General features: G+C 35.5%; 2 protein-coding genes across 2 annotated transcripts; one reads left to right on the top strand and one right to left on the bottom strand.

Annotated features, from left to right (window-relative positions):
* Window positions 1-244: 244 nt before the first annotated feature.
* LOC110102898 (pentatricopeptide repeat-containing protein At1g07740, mitochondrial) lies at window positions 245-2,317 on the top strand. The gene is made up of 2 exons (XM_020831404.2): window positions 245-939; window positions 1,563-2,317. Exons 1-2 carry the CDS (start codon window positions 297-299, stop codon window positions 2,270-2,272), a joined length of 1,353 nt encoding a protein of 450 aa, XP_020687063.2. The 5' UTR covers window positions 245-296; the 3' UTR covers window positions 2,273-2,317.
* A 3,182-nt stretch (window positions 2,318-5,499) lies between these two features.
* LOC110102923 lies at window positions 5,500-19,634 on the bottom strand. The gene is made up of 5 exons (XM_020831445.2): window positions 19,182-19,634; window positions 17,616-17,725; window positions 17,174-17,539; window positions 16,106-16,772; window positions 5,500-5,943 (listed from the first exon to the last, which is right to left on the bottom strand). The coding sequence occupies exons 1-5, from the start codon at window positions 19,420-19,422 to the stop codon at window positions 5,873-5,875; spliced, it is 1,455 nt and encodes a 484-aa protein (XP_020687104.1). The 5' UTR covers window positions 19,423-19,634; the 3' UTR covers window positions 5,500-5,872.
* Between the last annotated feature and the right edge of the window lie 2,715 nt (window positions 19,635-22,349).

Raw genomic sequence — 22,349 nt, 5'->3', positions numbered from 1 at the left:
CGCATAGAATAATTTCTTCTTACAAATACATTGCTAGATCTTCTAATTTCCTTCAAGTAGAGAACTATATAGACCATCTCCAATCAAGCATCAATGCTAGATCTTCTAATATCTCTTCCCTTAAAAAAAATAACTATTTCAATCATCTATAATCCCTAGAGACTCATTTTGTTTTTTTAGTTTAAAAAAAAAACAAAATCAAAATTAAAACCATCTTGCTTGGCACATAATCTTATCATTCTAAGAACAAAATCTTTAACAAAATCTGAAATTTTGGGGACACCCAAAAATCTGAAATGATTACGCGCACCCAGAAGATCCGAACCGGCCTCCGCCGCTCTTCACTTTCAAAACCTCGGCGACGCCCTCCCCCACTACCCAAACACCCTACTCCAGCCCACAACGCCCTCAAATCCGCCGCCGCCGAAGACCCCTCCGCCGCCCTCCACCACCTCCTTTCCTCCTCCAACCCCGACTACCCCGCCTGCGCTTCGCTCCTTTACCGCCTCGCCCGCACCCGCCTCTTCCCCGAGCTCGACGCCCTCCTCCTCTTCATTCGCTCTCGCCGCATCCCTTGCTCCAACTCCCTTTTCTCCGCTCTCATCCGCCACTTCTCTCTCGCTTCCCTCCCTCACAAAGCCCTCCAACTCTTCTTCTCCATCCCTTCCTTCAATTGCTCTCAGGGATCTCCTTGTCTCCATACCTTCAACCACCTCCTTGACGCGCTTGTTAGCAACGGCTGTCATGATGAATCAAGATGTCTCCTTGATCGTTGCTCTGAGTTTGGTCTTCGTGCAAATCATGTTTCCTATAACATTGTTATGAAGGGAAGGTTGAGCAGAGATGGGTATGATGGTGCCCTACAAGTGTTTGATCAAATGCGCAAGAGAGGTGTCAGCCCGTCTGTGGTCACTTATAATATGCTCATCGGTGTTGCAGGTAAGGATCTGAAGGAGAGGAATACAATGTATGTCTATTTTACTTACATTATCTACGCCTAATAATTTTGATAGGAAACACTCGTATATCTCAAATATTTCCAATCAATCTTCGAAAAACACAGCTAGATTTCTCCACACAAATTGACGAAAATAATAGATAATTTGTATTATTAGATAAAAGGGAAACGAAAAATAGCAAGATACAATTGATCCTCTCGATCTATCTCTCTCAAATCTCCAGACGCCGCTAGAGCCCAAAAGTAAACCTAAACCTAAGAGATCTCGAATTTCAGACAAATTCCAGATGCTCTAACCCTAGGAAAACAAACTATTTAATGCATACAAACCAAAAGGAAACCCCTAAACAACCCCTACATTCAAATTTCCCTCCTACTTTCCTCAAAAATCCTTCCTAATATGCTCCAAGGGATCTAGCGGAAACATCTGCATCTGTTTTCGTGTGATACGGTCCATAAGAGACCGGCTGGACCGGTCCATTCAAATTTCTCCTTATTGTCCCAAAGATAATTGAGGTTTTATGTTTTTGTGTTAAGTTCATTTTACATACCTGACAAAAAGATCTTGTTCAAGCTAGACTGATTCACATAAACCTTTTTTTAGGCCGAAATGGGGAGTTGAGCAAAGCCAAGGATTTGAAAGAGGAAATGGTTAAGAAAGGGATATACCCCAATGCCGTCACCTATGCCATTCTAATGAAATCCTTTTGCTCGTCTGGAAAGTATGTTGCAGCAAAGAAGCTCATGTTTGACATGGAATACCAGGGTTGCAAGACCAAAGTAGTAAATTTTGGAGTGCTAATGAGCGACTGTGGAAGGAGAGATGACTTCGATGAGATGAAAGCGCTTCTCGCCGAAATGAGAGTACGAAAAATCAAGCCAGATGATGTGATTTACAGCATTTTGATCAACTATTTATGTGAAAATGGTAGAATGGATGAGGCTTATAAGGTGCTGGTGGAGATGCAGGTGAAGGAGGGATGTAAGCCAAGTGCAGCTGTGTATAGAATCATGATTGATGGATTCTGTAAGGTTCAAGAATTTGAGAAAGGATTGGGAATTCTGAATGCAATGTTGGTCAGTGGGCACTGCCCTCGTTTACAGACTTTTGGTTCTTTGATTTCAGGGCTTGTTAAAGGTGGAAGAATGGATGAGGTTTTCTTTGTGTTGGAGGAGATGGTGAAGAGGAAGTTGGGATTAGATTTAGAAGAATGGCATTCTTTAGTTGATGCAGGTTGTGGAAAATGTAATGGTGGTGGTGAGCTTTTAAGTCAATTGACTTCAATGGTCTTTGTGGGAGGAGATGAGGGATGAAATTTATGCATTATCTTCTTCATAAATCTCATTTCTATTTTATCACTTGAAGGTGATTTTGATGGTGGAATGCCTTTCTTGTTGATTAATAAGGTTAGTTAATAGCATTAGTACATCAAGTTTTGAAAAGTTGCACATTAAGGTTTTATTTGGAACGGCTTTCTTACTGTTTCTTAAAGCAGTTTTTTAGTATGTAAATTTTATTTTTTGTACTAAAAAGCTGTTTTAAGAAGTAGTGGGAAAGCCGTCCCAAATGAAGCCTGAGGCTTTGTTTGGGACGACTTTCTTCTTGTTTTTTAAAACAGCTTTCTAGTATAAAAATTTCTTGAATTTGAAATTTTTGTAGTAAAAATCGTTTTAGAAAGCAATACGAAAGTTGCCCCAAACAAGTCTAAGGTTTGTATAAGTTATTAGAGATTGTGAAAATTGATTTTGAGATCAACTGAATTTTATTTTTAACAAATTTATGATTTAGAGTGTGATTCTGTGAGAAAAATTTAATGTTGCTAAGAAAATATTTATCTGAATTCAATTGAGCTTAAGGTAATCATTAATAGCATAATTGAAGTCTTTTGAAGGTCATTTGAGTAAAATATTCTTTGAATTTTGCACGAAAATTAACATTATGATAAGATGAAAGATTTTTTAATATTGTTCCTCAAAGCAGTGGATGTTCAAAAAATATATTTAATCAAAGAGGATCAATTCAAAGTATCCAGATGCTTAGAAGAGATGACATAATAACCATTAAATTTTAAAAATTATTAGTAAGTTATGATTTCCCAGTCTTAGACTCTTAGGAGAGAGAAATTATTTTGTGTGTACACCAGAGATCAATCAGTGCACGTCATGTCATTTTTTGCTCGGTACCAACGCATTCTGATTGGCCTCTGGACAGTCCCGTGACTGTACAGAATAATTTCTCCTTAGGAGAAGAAAATTCAAGAGCTTCAATCATAATTGATGGTATTTGGGATTTCAACTGGTAGAGGCACTTCCTCGTGGCCTGGTTTGACCTTCGATTAAGAGGACTATCGTGTGGAATATTTTCCAACATTCAATTTTCAACACGTCTTATACGTAAGAGTCGAACTCAAAACTTATTGATTGTGAGTCAAAGCTCTCAACAAATATATCAAGATACATCCAGATTCGAGGGGGATAATAATTGCAAAAAAAAAAAAAACTATAATCAAACTAAATAATAGTAATGACCGTAAAAATAAATGTTAAAAAAATTTCCCCAAACAAAAAAATTAGATTGGTTAGATTGTACTTTTCCATGTTGTAGATGGGCCCAAGCAGTACATACATTAGACTAGAAATCAGAGCCCTTCATTGGATACTCATATCCACACCCACCAGCATACTCATCCATACCCAATGGGCATGAGTGGGTACTCAACATCAGAGGACAAATCGATTTACATTACTAATTACCATATGCATACAATATATTACAGCAAGCCTTACTACGCAGTGCGCAACACTAAACTGCGCCGCGACCACGATAAATTTTGATGTGGCTTGAAAGTTTGCAGCTAGAGAAAAGGTTAACAAACATCAAAGCCATTAATCCTTGACAGACTGCATTCAAGAAGCGTGGAAAGTGGGTGGGTGTGGGTAGATATGACATCCTGAAAGTCATCATAGGTGGGAGTGGGTGGGCAAAACCCACCAGCATAGAGCGTGGGTACCCAACTAGGACCCCATGTAGGGCTTTGCTAGAAATGCATCGTTATTAGATATACCAACCGCCCGTTGAGGTTTACTTTCGACCTAAAATTGGTTTGCTTGAATTGGAAATATCTTTTGCAGCTATTGCAGCACATTGCAAAATATTCACTCACGGAAGATTAATGGCTAAACAACCAACCCTTAATGACAAAAAAAATTAATTTTATTTCGCCTCTCTAAGGTCTCATTTTGGACAACTTTTTTATTGCTTTTTAAAGCAGATTTTTAGTACAAAATTTTTGTACTAAAAAATTGCTTTAAGAAATAATAAGTAAGCCGTTCCAAATGAAACCTTACTGCTTCTACAAGTAGTTGTCTAGTGCAAAAAGCTGTTTTACGAAATAATAAGAAAGTCATTCGAACGAAAACTAAATTTTCTAATTACTTTAGGCTTCGTTTTGGATAGCTTCAAATCACCCCTTTTTTTTTTGCTTTAAAAAAAATTATACTAAAAAATAACATTATAAAATAATAAGAAAGTCATCTCCAACAAAGCCTTAATTTTCATTTCCTAAGTGCTATAAAAATCCAGAGGATATTTCCAAATTAAAATAGATTTTTCTAATGAATTTGATTATAAATCAAAATAATGATTTTCGATTTAAATAGAAAAAAAAATTTCTTAAATTGACAAGATAATATATCGATCACACACCAAAACTTGAACCTAAAAGAAGCTCAACCGAACCTCTGCGAGGATTTTGTTATTTTGTTAATTGGACTGCACCTAATAATTTATCCAAATAAACTCAAAATTACACTGAAAAGAATTAAAAAAAAAAAACAACTGAAAAAGATAGATGAATAGGAATAAAAAAATGGCCAGCTTCGTACATATTATTAACTATTTACAAAATTAAAATCTTTAATTCTCCTTACCAAGTAGATGAGTCAAGCCAACTCGTGATCCGACTCAAGCTTAACTCGATAAATGACTCGTGAGCCAAACCCCATGAGCTAATAAAACAAACTTAGTCTAACCCTAACTCGAAATATTAACATAAAATATACTTAAAATATATTAAAATTCAAAATTCTAAATACAAAATTATTAAAAATACTAAAAAATTATATCACAATTTCTTATATTAACTAATTCTTTATTATTATTACTTTTTATATTTACACATTTTTCAATATCATTTTATTATAATAATTAATTAAATCATAATCATTTTCTTTCTTTCATAATAAATGATTTGGCTCATTAGCCAGCTTAAACTCGTGGAATAGAGCTCGAGCTCAAACTCGATTAATTAATCAAGCTCAAAAAAAAAAAATCAAATTCCAACTCGAGCTCAACTCGTTTACACCCCTACGCCTAACTCAAATTTTCAAATTCCCGCCCAAATATTAAAACGAAAGTTGTATTTTTCTCAATAATTTCATCATTGCACACTATTTAATAGTTCTTAAACAAGAAAGATTTCTATATTGTAAGCATAAGTATCCCAAAAACAATGGCAACAAAACCAAAAACAATGGAGGAGTTTCTATAAGAAATAACTTTGATCACATTTCCTTCTTAATTTTATTGTGGAAATCATACTTCTTTGTTCTCTTAATCTCTCTTATCTAGATAGATAGAGTTACCACATTAGTACATTGAAAAAAGAGAAGGCTACAAGATTAACAAGGGCCTGCCACCTCTGTGGCTTTGACCTTGGAATATATTTTTGGCGAGTAGGACTTAGTCCTTATATATACAGCATTCCATTAAAACTTAAGAGGCTTAGAGGAAAAAGGAAAGGAAAGAGCCACTTACTTGTGTGGCTTCTTTTGAACTCTCTTGTACATCAGCTTTGCCAGCTGCTGAGCTCGGTGAGGATTTTGGCTTTGGAAAGCAGAAGTTTTCCTCCGCTGCTATAGCCATAATAGATACAGGACTGACGCAAAGATCAAATGAGTTATCCTGCGGCCGGACGACACAAACGCTGCAATGGGAAAAATGAAAAATGTAAGGGGGATTTACATGCATACCACTTTATTTCATGCTATTTACATATCTAACATTTAAAATTTTAATATTACATGCCTAATATCGATAGAACAAATATGAGTGTATGGAATGAAATATTAAAGTTTATAGGGTGGTATGGATGATAAGAATAAAATATAGGAATATTATATTTGATATTAAAATTTTATATGAGTATTAAGAATGTAATTAGATGCGTTCATGTTTAAAGTTCTTCGTGAAAACATTTGTATTCGACTCATTAGAATTGAAACCGAATATAGTATAAATATAAGCCGCTTTCGAATAGATGAAAATAAATAAAGAATACCTTAGAATCAATATACATATTTACTATTCTATTAACAAATCTAACAAATTACACACACATATAGTCAAATCATAAATGCATGAATGATAAGAAAATTTTAATGAACTTTAGATAATTCAAAATCAATCTACAATAGATGAAATAATCTCGAGCTTGAGATCAAACTCTAATACTTGTTGAATGAAAAATCAAGTACTCAAATATGACCAAACGAAAAATTAAGTAATATGAAAGAGCCGATAAAAAAGATTGTTACGTGCTAAAAAACTCATGATATTCCAGGAGAAGATTATCATCTTAGCAAGCACAAAAAACATAATTTAGCTCCTCATGCTTCAAATTTGCATTTAAGAGACAAAAAATAATCATGCAAGAGGCATAATTATGAGAGACATTTGAAGTTCATCAAGAACCTAAATGAAGTAAGGATCACAATTTCCCTCTAAACCGAGCCAAAAACATTCTTGCAAGAGGCATAATTGTGAGTGACGTCCAAAGTTCATCATTCTTGAATTGAGTCTTTAATCTTCCTAAAAAAAACAGAGACTAATTATCCTCATTTGAATGAATTTTAATCGAGGATTGAAGTTTTCCTCCCCATGCTTTTAATTTTTTTTTTAAAAGAAGTTGATCTTCACCAAACTCAGCATTCAACAAGAGGAAGATGGCGGTTAAATGGGTTAATGCAGCAATATGCCATCAATGTGGTTGTGTGAAGATAATAACAAAAAAACGATCCTCCAAGAAGCTATTGGTTCAATAAGAAATTGTTTTTTTGTTATTTTATTTAATTTTTGTTATCTTAGTCATTTTTGCCACATTTTCCTATCACTTTTGTTAATATTTTCGTTGTATACTCTTCCATAAGTGTGCACTTCTCACCAGAAATTTCAAATTTATCAAAAGAATTTTCATTTCCAATTTTTTTGTACTAAATTGTGAAGTTTTTTATTCAATGAATTTTTTTTCATTGAACCATAAGGAAAAAATGGTTCAGATGTAAAAACTCATAAAATTAGGAAAGATATAAAGGGACCTATATATATATATATATATATATAGACAAGCAAAGAGAATGAGTGGTGTGTATTGGTTCCTATTTTTAAGAATAAAGGCACACGCAAGAATGTGTGAATTATAGAGGAAATAAGTTAATATACCATAAATTAAAACTATGGGGGAGAGTAATTGATCATAGGTTACGATATGATACTAATATTTTTCAAAATCAATTTGGATTCATGCCGAGTAGGTCTACTATGGAAGTCATACATTTAGTGAGAGATTTGATGATAGAGACAGCAAGGAGGATCTACATCTAATATTTATTAATTTAGAGAAAGCATATTATAAAGTTCTAGAAGTGCTCTAGAGAGTTTTATAAAAGAAATGAATTATTAATGCTTGTATTCAAGTCATTAAGGATATGCATACAAGATCGAGCTGTTAATTGCGTTCAAACATAGGGTAGTTTGATTAAGTATTTTCCTATTCAGTTCAATTACATCAAAGGATCAACTTTAAGCTCATATCTTTTTGTTTTAGTCATGGATGTTCTTCTAGACATTTGCAAGATGATGTACCATGGTGTATGGTTTTTGCTAATGATATTTTACTTGTTGATAAAACTAGAGAGGGCGTTTAATTATTGATTTTGAGAATGATTCATTATTTGTACATTCATCAAAGTTGGCCAAAAGTTTTTTGTGAATGTTCATCTTAATGTACATAGATTATCTCAAAAAAGTTATAAATATTTTAAAGTTGTTTTTCTAAAAAATTTCATAGTTGTTCATAAATCCATATACTATACTATTATTGTAAAAAAAAATTTGAGATATCAAATGAATAAATTTTCTAGTGTTCTTACTGTCTTCAAGAAGATGGATTGGCAAAGAAGAGAATGATACATCCTTCTCTAAATTTAGGCATTCGGTTAAATAATATCCAATTCTAAAAAAGTTGGCATACCTGTAGGATGCTCATAAATTTAATTGGTAGATTTTATCGAAAAAACGATCTAATTGTAATATTTAGGGTGATAACTTGTGAGCCCGAGACCATTGTCCTTGAGGAATACAAGAACGAAAATTCAGTAATTTAAGAATTAAAATTCCCACTTATGTCCTCAGAATTAGGATAACATCTAGACATGTGAATATATAATCCTACATATTAAACTAAAATACAAAATAAAAAACTTCAAACTATAGAAATTTCAAACTAATCATCATAATGCAAATTATTTTACATTTTAGATAGATTGTGATCAATCAAGTAGAATCGCATCAATCTGACCAATATGATTCCCAACTTTTTTCTAATTTCTTCTACCATTATCATTATATTATTAGTTAATAGTTAAGTTAAAGGTTCGACTCTGATCCCTCGTAAAACCTCCTTTGATTTTCTAATAACATTATCCCAACCAAAACAGCTAGAAAAAGTGGGTAAATTTTTAAAAGAAATTGGAGTAGGGTGATTTAATTCAATTCAAAATCTAGTTTTAAGTATAGTTGAAGGCACCAAGAAGTTGATTTATACGAGAAGTTTTTGGGATACTCCGCCATCATGATCGTGTGTTTCCTACAAATTGACTTAACCTGAGATTTGCATGCCAAGGAAATGAAAAGCTATTCAAACAGAAGATGATGAGGAACCTAGTTTTGAGAAGATCATTTTCAGCATGTGAGTATAAATAGGTTTGCACGTTGCTAAGCACCGATAAATTGTTGTGATTGTGGACAAATTTTCAAGATGGTGCTTTTAGTGTCACAGATAAAGATATATGTGGAAACCATTTTTTTAATTTTTAAATCGAACTGAAAAATTGAACCAATCTGGCCCTATTCTGCCCGCTACATCATAAGCCTATCTATTTTAGGATAGAGATTCCAACGGCGCATAAAGAAAGGGAGCATGCCATTACATGCATTATATTAGTGACACATTACTCATTAAGGAAAAAACATGCCCTTTCGTGCTATAGGCATATCCCTTATAATTTATTTGTATGTTTTAATCTTTAATAATATATTGCATAAGATATTTTATTTATTCATAATATTCAAGCGATTATATGGATATAATCTAAAAGTTATTTTGTCATATTACTTGTTGCACAAATTTCAAAGAAGTTATGTTCATCATTTTGATTACTAAAAAAATAATTATTACCAATATAAATCATGATCTATATTAATATATAATGTCTAATCATAATAATTATATAGTTTTTAACATGGAACGTTTATTATAACATAACTTATATAACATGGGATTTTTGCATGATACATTAATGATATAATATTTATAATTATTTCTTCTTGAAGAAATTGTTTAGGGGAAATTGAATTCAAATTTTATTCCTTGGAATCATTACATATATATACTCTCTAGGAGAATAAACAGAAAAAGAAAGATATTTAATCTAATTGATTATAATAAACAAAAAAGGAAAATCATTTAATCTAATTGATTCTAATAATTATATCTCACAGCTCTTGGAATCAATCCCACGGATCTTGGCGTGAGAAGAGGAAATCTCCAACTGCATCCCACGAATTGCTAACCTATCAAAGACGTGGGCATCCTCATCGTGTGATTCAACAATTCCCCTCAAGTTGGGTTGTACAGGTTGTACAATCCTAACTTGCAAAAAAACTTATCAAGTAGAGAGACTTATAGTGCCTTTGTTAGAATATCAGCAAATCGTTTATGAGTTGGGATATATACTACTTCAATTTCTAAGCTCTCTATTTTCTCATATATAAAGTGTCTATCAATGGTAACATGTTTAGTTCTGTCGTGATGTACTATATCCTTTACCATATTGATTATGGCTTGATTGTCATATTTCAACTTTATCGTGCCTTCAATTTTTATTCAAAGTTCAATCAATACTTGTCTAATCCAAAAACATTCACAAATAATAATTGTTAATGCTCTCAATTTAGATTCCACATTGTTTCTGAAAACAACAAATTGTTTCTTGCTACTCCATGTCACTTAGTTCCCCACACAAATGAACAAAATCTTGTGGTTGATCGACTGTCAACCTGGCTTACTGCCAAATATGCATTAGAATAAAGAATCAATTTCATATCTTAATTTTTCTTAAATAATAGCCATTTCCAGGTTCTTAAGATATCTCAAGACTTTATATGTTGCCTCCATGTGCTCATTCATAGGATTATTCATATCTCACCATGCTCACAACAAACCAAATATTTGGACGGGTGTGAGAGAGATATATAAGCTTTCCTACTAGATGTTGATATCTTCCTTTATCTACTGGAACCCCCTCCTTTTCCATCTCAAGTTTCTTCTTAGGATCCATAGGTGTACTGGCTGGTCTGCATCCCAACAGGCCAATCTCCTTCATTGGATCTAAGGTAGCAATGGGAAACAAATATACCTTTTCTTGATCGAGCTACCTCCATACCAAGGAAGTATCTATGTGATCCTAGATTTTTAACTTCAAACTCCTTGGACAGAGCCTGTTCGATCTCCATTATTTCCTCTATATCATTTCTAGTAAAGATTATGGCATCCACATATACATCAGTATTGCTACCTTGTTTCTTTCTGCTACTTCACAAACAAGGTATGATCTGTCTAGCATTGTCTAAAATCATGATCTTCTACATTCTTTGAGAAGCTTTCAAACCATGCTTTGGGAGACTCCTTTAATCCTTACAAGGAGTTCATCAATTTACACACTTTGTTTCTTCCATAAGATTTTTGAATCCCTATTAGAATCTCCATGTATACTTCTTCTTTCAAGTTCCCATTCAAGAATTCATTCTTGATATCTAGTTAATGCAAAGGCCAATCTAAATTTGTTACTAAGGAAAGAAGAATACTAATGGTGTTGAGCTTCGCAACAGAAGCAAAAGTTTCCTGATAGTCTATTCCATAAGACTAAGTGAATCCTTTTGCAACCAGTCTAGCTTTCAAACTCTCAACACAACCATCCTCCTTATACTTTACGGTGAACACCCATTTACATGTCACAACTTTCTTTCCCGGTTGGAGATTCATAAAAACCCATGTTTGATTTTTCTCCAAGGCCATAATTTCTTCTTTAACAGCTTGTCTCCATCCTGGGTGATTCAAAGCTTCCTAAATATTGGTCGGAATCTGCACATCATCCAACTTGGGAAGGAAAACTTGATAAGTATCTTATAATCTACTATAGGAGAGAGTTTTTGATTGGATGCTTGGTGTATGATTCTTTCTGACCATTTGATAACTCTATCTCATTTTGAACCTCCTTATTTTTATCATATATATGAATCTCTACAGTTGTTGGATCCATTGAAGGAGATTTGATAGGTGCAAGATGTGTCTCGTTGCTCTGCATATGCTGATTTTTCTTCCTTTTCCTTGAGTATACACATATTGTTGTTCCTTAATTGCTGCTCTTTGTAGGGATTGATTAAGACTTATGGGTGAAGGTAATAGGTCTAAAGGTGGAGATTAAGACATATGAGATATACCTTGAAAAATACTCGTGATTTAGATTTCTTGTGATATTTGTAGGTTTTGACTGGACTTAGTTTGGTTGTATAATATTGAGGAGAAGTGTCGGTGCATCATAGATAATAAGGAATTCCACTCCCAAGTTTGAAATTCTCCTTCTCTCCCCCCTGAATTTCAGAATTACTGGTATGGGTTGTTTTCAAAAAAGATGACATCCATGGTTTCAAATACCTTCGTATAAGTATGGGCAAAAGCATTTATAACCACTTTTTATTGGGGAATATCCAATAAAGACGCAATTTTTTTTATCTTGGGTCAGATATGAATAAAGGCAGAGCACCCAAAAACTTTAAGTGGAAGATTTGATGACATGAATCGAGCATGAGGATAGAGCTTTGAGTAGAGTTTATCTAGGTGTTTCAAATTTTAGTACCCGAGTAGGTAACTTATTTATAAGGTATGCAACAGCAAGAATGGCTTCCCCCCATAGATATTTTGATACTTTTGTGAATAGCATAATAGATCTAGCAAATTTTAGGAGTTGTCTATTTTTTCTCTCAACTACCCATTTTGTTGAGGCGTATACACACCTGAACTCACTTGGGTTAAACCTTGGCTTGATAGGTATTCTCTCATGATAGAATGAAAGTACTCCCTCGCATTGTTTGACTTTAAGATTTGAATTTTTGAATCAAATTGATTTTGAATCATCAATTGAAATGATTTGAAAATCCTTTCAACTTCAGATTTTTTAGTTCATTAAATAAGCCCAAGTAAGTCTAACATGATCATCAACAAATATCACAAACCACCTTGCACCACTTATATATTTAACCTTTGAGGGACCCCAAATATCACTATGGATAAAGGCAAAGAGTTTAGAATGTTGATAAGGAATAATTGGTTAAGATGATCTGATATGTTTAGCCAATTCGCAAGTTTCACATTTGAACAAACTTGAATTTTTATTAATAAATAAATGAAGAAAAAGCTTTTCAATATACATGAAATTTGGATGACCTAACCTATAATGCCACATGATAATCTCCCTATCTTGCTGACTCTAGAATGACTCTCAACAAACTGACATACAATAGGATGATTCTAGCAACAATTATAGATTTGAGTGCCTTGATGTAACATAACTCAAAACGCATCTCAGCATTACCAATCTTATGCTCTAAATCCAGTTCCTTAAAAATACATACATTATTGGAGAAAATTGTTAAGCAATTACTATCACGAGTCAATTTATTAAAGGAAATTAGATTGCACTCAAGATTGGGCACATAAAGCGCTGATATAAGTGTGATAGCTTCTGTGACAAAAGCATAACCAATTCTCAAAACTTAGGATGTTGAGCCATCAGCAACCATAACTACTTCATTTGAATGATAAAGTTTATAGCCATGAATGAGTGTAATGTCTCATGTCATGTGATCTGATGGTCCTTGTTGTGGAAGGATGATGAAGAGTAAAATCTACCATGACGAAACAAGCAAGAAAGTAAAAGCAGCGAAAAAGTAAAGTACACAAGGATTTAAAATGAAAAAATAAAAAATAGGAAAAAAAACCCATGGAGTCACACCACACCAAAAAATCCATTATAAAAATTGAGAGAAATAAGTACATATCTCTCTTCTCTCTCACTCTCTTCCTGCTTCTCTTCTCACATGCACATTTTTCAATGTCTACACACTCAAAATACAAAAGAAAACAAGTAAAATAACACCAAGGGATGCAACCCTTCAGAAAAACAAGAAAGAACACCATCTAGCCCTTCTCGCATTGCTACGACGCTAGTTTGGGGAGCTATGGCGCTCAAGCATCTGTCTTTAACCGCCACAACGACATATCTATACCACTGTGGCGCTCTGCTCTTTGTCGCTTAGTATTGGGCGTTCTGTAATACAACGCGAGAGGGGGGGGCTCAGGTATGCAGTACCTGGCATTATATGCAGGGGAAAATTTTTCAGGTACAGAGCACCCGAACCCAAGTAGGGGTTACCCCCTCTGGCACTGCCCATTGTACACGACAAACTTTGATGTCTAAGATAACATAATAACCAGATTGATCAACGCAATCAGATTCCACACATGACAGTCCTGAGTCAATATCCTAAAGTTTTGATTGTTTTATAATTGAGTGAGCGTGTAGGCTGGTAGCAGGTTCTAGAGACTATTGGTTCGTGATGTTGTTAAGCAACAACTTCAGCATCTCTAAATGCTCCTTAGTGATAGCGATGGCTTTAGCTTTGATGGATTGATCTTGCATGGTGTTGACATAGCCCATTCTTGTATTGATTTATGTCTTCCAATCAACTGATTTTCCATGAATCTTCCAACATGTCTCCTTTGTATGTCCTAATTTGGCACAATGATCACACCATGGTCTTCCTCCCTTCTTTTGATGTTGATTTTTAACATGTAAGGGGTTTTGATTGTCGCGGATAGTAAGAGCATCTCCTTCTTCAACCTTTTGGAGATCCTTGTAGGCCTCCCAACATGACCTTGCTTCTACTCTCTTCCCTTCGAACTTCAGAAAAGGCCTCCCCGAGATTTGGAAGAGGTTTGGTTCCCATGATCCATCCTCTAACGCGCCATCCAAGTTATTGTCCAAACCCATCAAGAATTTGAATATTCTTTTTGTTTCAGCAATCTTTCGGTGAAGTGCATGAACTTCCAGGCATTTCCATTGATACTATTCAAACATATCTAATTGTTGTCAATAACATATTAGTATTAAAATATTGAGTTACCGTCAGGTCCTCTTGTCGGTAGTCGTGAAGAATGGTCTCAACTACGAATAGCTCAAAAGTGTTGTCGCAATTGGAGTAGGTCTCCTTAATGGCCTCCCATATTTCTTGGGTCCTCTCATAAAGAAGAAAGTTCTCACCGATTTCTACATTCATGTAGTTGATGAGCCAACACATGATCTGATGATTCCTTGCTTTCCATTTTCTATAGAGAGGATCAGTTTGCGGTGGTATAGGGGCTTCATAAGTGAGATAGTCCTCTTTCCCTCTTCTGAAAATAAACATTATCACCGATTGAGACAATTGAAAAAATTTTGCCCATTAAATATGTAGTTTATGATAATGAGAGGAGAAAGAAAAGAAGAGTTGTCTGGAGATCCAGAATTTATGGTGTTTAAACCGGTACTATTTGGATAGGAGGATGAGATCTCGCTATACATGGCAATAGTTGGGTTTCCTCGGTTGAAATATAAGATGCATTTTGGGCAATGGCTACTAGTGTTTGAAGTGAGGCTATCGGTAAGATGATAGAGAGTTACCGCCGATTAAATGTTAGAAGAAAGAGAGGAAGGTTTGTCGCCAACGTTGAAAGAAGGCTTAGGATTTTCCTAAGCTCTGATACCATGAAGAAATTATTTAGAGGAAATTGAATTCAAATTTTATTTCTTGGAATCATTACATATATATATATATATATATATACACTCTAGGAGAATAAACAGAAAAAGAAAAATATTCAATCTAATTAATTTGATTCTAACAATTATATCCCATGAATCTTGGAATCAATCCCACGGATCTTGGTGTCAGAAGAGAAAATCTCCAACTGCAACCCACAGATTGCTGACCTGTCAAAGTTGTGGACCTCCTCCTTGCCATGTGATTCAACACTTCTACTTTCATTAATCAATTTTATGCCCTTTTCCTTATTGCTTATATTTTACTAAGTAGATCTCACCTATTGAATTTGTTTCTAGCAAACTTACATAAATTGCTTTATGATTTTCAAGTTATTAGTAATGTCTTATCTAAAGGAGAATTTCTAGACTTGTGTTTTGGGTAATCATTAGAATGTGATTAAGGTTAAAATTTAAATTTTATGTAATTGATTCAATAGTGATTTTTTCATTGATGGAGTTATTATAGTAGTTAGATTGTATTTACATTTGGACAATTTTGATGTCAATGGAATAGTCATGATAAGATGGAAATTTTGATTATAAGTTAGCAGAAAATAGTAGTCATCAAACTTTTGAGTGCTTTGAGATCTATAATTGCCTAACCTATCAGTGTTATCTTATTGCATTTTCTTGCAATAAAAAACTTTGTTGGTCCAAAGCTAATCAGACAGTTTTTAAATATATGACCATAAGTTTTTCTCGAGACATCATTTCATAATTCATTTTAAAATGCTAGGAAAATTCAGGTATGCAATTGTTAATTTTAATTCACAAAATACAGTGTTGTAAAATGAACCCTGACATACTTTTTTTTTTCCTTGCATTATAGTTTTTCACAATAATCCTTAAGCAAATACTTGTTTAATAAATCTAAAAGAAAATACTTACATGAAGATGGTAAAGGTGGAATCGATGGCGCAATATTCTGAGGTTTGATGTCCCTCGCAGCTTCGCTTGGAGGTCTTGAACTAGCAAAAATGACAGATGACTTTTGCGATTTTGGAGGCAAATATGGTGGTGGTGCAGGTGCAACTTCAATGGACGGTGAAGCAGATGAATGGTGTGGACGTGGGCTTGCAGGTGCCATAACAGGAACAATTTGATGTTCTCTTTTCGGGGTCCTTGGAAATCTAAAACGACAACCAGATGGAGGTGGAGCAACTTGAGTGTATAGGGGTTTGGGGGCAGGTGCAGGTGGAGGTGTAGGTGTGACATGCACATCAGAGTGGTGTCCATGGTGACGGTTATGAGAATGATGATGGTCATGGCGATCTACACTAGGTTGGGGAGCTGGACTATGTGGCAAGGGCGAAGCAGCACCACTATTTAGAGAATGTTGAAGGAACGAGGATAGACGAATCTGCTTCACTCTGCCAAATATAGTGTGATTTAGGCCAAGATTTCCTGCAGAAGAATTCCTGATATTTTGAGCCAATTGCTTCAACCTTGGCACTGAAGGTAGATTATTGCCAACTGCAAACACAATGGATGTCTCAATAACTATAGGTGGTGCCACTGTAGAACCATTTATATTTGTCAATCTCACAAAAAGAATCTGCATTTAAAAGTAAAATAATCGTAAATGACTTGCAAATGAAAATGAACACGAACATGGATAATGAAAATTTTGATGCTTGAACATAGATCATGAATGCACTGCTTCCATGAATAGACATACTTTCGGGATATTAGATGTTGGAAAACGTAGATTGCTAGTTCTATAATGAATCATAATACGTAATACTTGCTATCTAGTGGCAAAACCAGATGTCTCGCTAATGCTAGGTACTGTATACGAACTCAAAACAAGCATACTTGATAAATGTAATATGAGAACAAAAAAAGGAATATTCTGGCACTTTGCCCAGCGAACTTAAATTTTGCAAGTTATGAATAATAAAAGCATGGGAAATAGAATACCAGTATGCAAGAGCAGATAAGACAGAGCAGACAAACCTCGTAAGATGTGAGATGTAAACCCAACTTCATCTGGTCCTTCAACTCATCAATTTTGTCTTCCACTTGATATATCGGGAAATTTAATGAAAAATTAAAAATCATATGCTCTTTCTGCAGAAGAAAAGCATTTTGTGGTGGCACTACAGTAATCCCTCCAGGAAATTTCAAAATCTGGAAAAAATATGAGCTTCCAAACAAGGATGTTGTTAAGTGAAGATCAGACTGTCTTAGAACCAAGGACACAAATGAAGACTTAAGGATGCTTAACCCAGTTGATATATTTGAATTCTTTGGATAAGGCCACATGCCAAACACTATATTGGTTGAGTTTATGCCTAAAGGCTCCATATTGATAACAGCTACCTGAAACGTTAAAAAAAATTAGGAAACAAAACAATACAAGACATGAAAATTCAGTAAGAATGTAATAGAGAGTTACAGTGGTATTTGGAACACCAATCTCAGCAAATATATCATATTGAAGCTTGGCAACATTTGCATTTAGCAGAGCAACGGGCTTCTGTAATTTGAAACTCGCCACTACATCAGCTGCATATGAACCAAGTCGTGCCATTAAAGACAATAGAAAATACTCATAGAGTAAAAGAATTTTTCCCGAGTAATCTATTAAAAGTTAAAAATAAATTTCATATTCAAATCCTTAAAGTACCAGATGCCAATAACTTAAGCAAACAGCAAATATGGCTCTCAAATTCACATCCAATGGTTAAAATAAATATACAGTAGATTTATGCTACAATAGGAAATCATCATAATCATTTAAGAAAAAGTTGAATGGGTAAAGATGAATCGTATTCAAGTTCTGAAGGGTACTTTCATGCTGTCCAACGACAAAAACAACTAAAATAATTTTATTTGTCCAGTTAAATTATCAAATGCCTTCATACATGTCTAAACTTCTACACATTAACTAACCATTTTTTCCAACATAATTACAGTTGAAGTTCTCTCAGGGGCTACGAATGCTACCTCAGCCATTGGCAACTCCCCAACTCTTACCCGATCTATGTTGTAATTCATGATGCAGTAACAGCTCCCCCTCTCCCATTCTCTCTCTTCAAAGTCCTAATCCCCTCCAAACCTGGTGGTTGGGAATAGGAATGAATAACCCTTCATGAAGACATGATTACCCCGATCCGAATGAGTTAAAATGGGTAAAAAGGTTGTGGGGAAAAAAAGGCCACAGAGGAAACAAACACAAAATAACTATATTTCCATCAAAACCCAAGGTTTGCTCAATCCTGGCATTAATCAGAACACGCTATTCACCATGATATCAGGAATATGTTTTGATTGCCATGCAAACAATGTCGGGCTTAAGATAGTGTCGGGTGTGAGCCAAAAGATGTTGTAAGAAGCATCACTCTTCTGAATGGATGCTCAAACACTGCTGAGATATAGCCTTTTCAGGAAGGGCCATCTCCCTCACCAAATAGAAAAAATATATAAACTAAGGATAAAAGTTCACGAACACGTTACAAGTTAAAATGAAATATAATATGCGGAATAGAAACTATTACAAATTCAGATCCATCCGTGAAGTAGGCTTTGACCATCCCGAACAGTAAAGTTGGCCAAATATATCATAAAATGGATATAATTGGCAATACTTTGAAACTGAACCCGAACACTCAGCACTGGGAACATGAAAATTAACAATTCCGAATCAGCTCACATGTCTGCAATCTACCCAGCTAAAAGGAAGGGCCTAAGCTCACATGAAGATTGGGAAATTTCATGCATACGCACTATTACTGTATCAAATCCTCGGAAAACTGGAAAATTTTCAGAATCAGCAAAAATGAACTGCAAAAAAAATGTTGAAGAGCGAGCGAAGTACAATTAAAAGGCAAAAGATTAAAATTAGATGACATCCAACATCAAGATCCACAAATGCACAAAATGTGACCGCCGTAACCATTCCCATCCCAAGCACCAAGGTAAGGCCAAATACGAAGAACTCCAAGACGCCAAACAGCCTCACCTCCGTACTGCTTATCAAGATCTGTCATCCCGCTGCCGAATCCGCGCCGGAAGAATGGCGGCAACCAGAATACACCCGAGAGCAATACGGCGACCCCAAAGAGCAGCGCCGACACACATCTTAAGCTAACAATCCTCCCGACCGACCTGCAGGGAGGGCATCTCCTAGCAGCATTTTCCAACGGCGGCTCCGGCGAGGCAGGAACCTCGTCGAGCGCCTGCTCCAACTCGGTTTTCCCCATTTCCGACGATCCTTTCAGTCACCATTTCCAAACACATCTGTTGCTCCCATTGTCGCAAGAATAGAACAAAAAGAAGACAATGAAGTAGATGAAGTTCAGTGTTAGGGTTAGGGTTTCGCTTTGGAGGAAAGCCGGGGAGAGAGACAGATTTGGGGATAGCTGAGGTCCGGAGGGTGAACGAAAGGGAGAGTTAAACTGCAGACCAGTGGTACTACAGCTCCCTTATTTATTTATTACTGAGGGTATATTGGGCATGGAAGATCTAATGGATGGGAAATAAAGTCCATGATTCAATCGAGATCCAAGTCAAATTTTTTTTTTTTTTTTTTTTTTTTTTTGAAAAAATAGGAGCCGAGTTGATGCGTAATTTTAGCTGAGTGTAGATCTGCTGACATTGTGGGTCCGACCCGACCCGACTAATGTTATTGCGACGAAAGGTACAGGTGCATACGGGTTTGCAGGTAGAGTGAGAGCCGATTTAGGACTGGCCCGTTTAATTGACTATACCTGTTTACTACACGGATCATTATTTATTAGATATCGTATGTGATTGCCCCTTCTCCTCACCTAAAAGTTTAAAATACTATAATATTTAGGTAATTGTCCTAACATAATTAAACGATGAACCAAATGCAAAGAGAAATAGTAAAAAGAATCCAAAATTATGCGTTGTCCATTTGGACCTCCGACATATCTGCGAAGCGCAACGATCAAGGATATGAACAAATATGTGTTGAGGGGCAGCGAGCCTGGAATAAATTTTGGTAGTAGGATACTTATATAGAAAAAAAAAACTCTACATTTTTATTAAAAATATGAAAATTAAGACTGATTTTGCCCCTGATTAGACATACTCCGGTCAAATATATAGTTGTAGATCATTATATATATGTTACTTGTGTGCTCATTGTATAACTTAATTCATAAAATATGAAAACTTATGTTGTATTGTACTATAAAAATTTAAGAACATAAATTGTATATTTGTGACATAATTGTGTATTCTTATTGATACATCATCCAAAAATTATCTTGATCGGGCACGAATCTCAAAGCAAAATCAAGTTGGAAACTTCCAAAATTAAAATCAGGAGTATCTGAACTCCGATTTCAGCAAACTTACAGTCGAACTGAGCGCCTCGGAAATACGAATCCAACGACACCAAATTCGACCCAATCCAATCCCAAATGGGTCTAAATCAAGGACCCGGAGAGCATTTGGAAGGTTCAAACCACAATTTGGATTACCAAACGACTTCCAAACATAACAAACTTATAGTCGAATCGAGCGCCTCGACAAGATGAATCCAACGAACCCAAGATCACTGAATTCCGACATCGCTACGACACTCAAATGTCCATCAAACGATTCATAATCAAGGGATTCAAGATCGACCGTCCATCCAACCACTACCAACTTACCCTTGATCCTCCACCTATTTATGGGCCATGTCATTCCCAAAATCTATAAATAGAGCCACCTCTCCTCTTGAAAAAGGACCCCCCGAAGCCTAAGGAAAAAAGAGAGAGATCGGAGATCGCTCTTGCTTCCTAGTCACCTCGACCACTGCCGGAGTTTCGGCGGACCACCACCGGACCACCACCTGACGCCATGTGCTCCACCGGACCACCGCCTGACAATGTTGCTCCTCCGGACCACCACCTGACGCCCTGTGCTCCACCGAACCACCGTCTAACGTCGTTGCTCCGCCGAACCATCACCTGACGCTCTATGCTCCACCGGACCATCGTCTGACGCTGTTGCTCTATCGGACCACCAATTGACGCCCTGTGCTCTGCCAGACCACCACCTGAGGCCCTCGCCTTCGCCGGACCACCACCTGAGGCCCTCGCTTTCGCCAGACGCCCTACGCTTCGCCAGACCTTCATCTGATGCTCTCATCTTTGCCATGCCACTGTTAAGGACTCTCACCTTTGCTAGCCCTTCACCTAAGGCATAGAGTTCAGCCAAACATTCATCTAAGGTCTGGAGTTCTGCCATACCATCATCTAAGGACCGGAGTTCTGCCTGATCATCATCTAAGGCCCGGAGTTCTGTCAGATCATCATCTAAGGCCCGAAGTCCTGTCAGACCATTACCCGATACCCGGACTTCTATTATACAATTGTTACTTGTAATCTGATCGCCCTAAGAGGCGAGTCAGCTCATTATAACCAACTCAAGTTCTAGTGAAATCTTTTCAACTGGGCTAGGCCCCGTTGTTTTTCCCATTTTAAGGGTTTTCCACGTAAAAAATCATGTGTTCTCTGTGTGTGAGCTGGATATTCGTGCAACGCTAAGATGTAGTATTTTAACTCTTTCGCCGCATATATTCTAGCCTGCAACACTTATAATGTACATACATGCTATATTCATTATTTGCACGTGATAATCATTAGCTTTTTAGCTAAATTGGTTTGGTATAAAGAAGCATGTATTTATTAAGAGATTATGTTGTTTTGGATTTATGTAATATTTTTTAAATTTTATTGTTAAGTTGTTATTGGGAATGTAAGTTAGGTTTTATTTGGGATTGTTTTTTTAATACTTTTTAAAACTATTTTTTAGTACAAAAACTTACTGAATAAGTAATTTTTTTACTAAAAAGTTATTTTATAGAGCAATAAGAAAGATGTCTAAACTGGAGTTTTAGGCACAAGCAATTTTTTAATACAGATATTTATTGAACTATAATTTTTTTTACTAAAAAACTGTTTTAAGAAAGTTGTCCCAAACAAAGCCTTAATCACTCAGGTTGTAAAAAATAACTTTATATTATAAAAAAATTTAAAATCATTTAGAAAATTATGATCAAATAAATTTTCATTTGTTGTCTAAAAAATAAAGCATCTAAAAAGATGTCCAAAACAAACCTTATGTTTCATTTGTGATGTGATATCTCACCAAAAATTCCCCTTGATCGGGC

The sequence above is a fragment of the Dendrobium catenatum genome, unplaced genomic scaffold (genome assembly GCF_001605985.2).
Source record: "Dendrobium catenatum unplaced genomic scaffold, ASM160598v2 fragScaff_scaffold_1567, whole genome shotgun sequence".
Lineage (NCBI taxonomy): Eukaryota > Viridiplantae > Streptophyta > Magnoliopsida > Asparagales > Orchidaceae > Dendrobium > Dendrobium catenatum.
The sequence above is the reverse complement of the archived record's forward strand: the minus strand, read 5'-3'. Positions and strand labels throughout refer to the sequence as shown.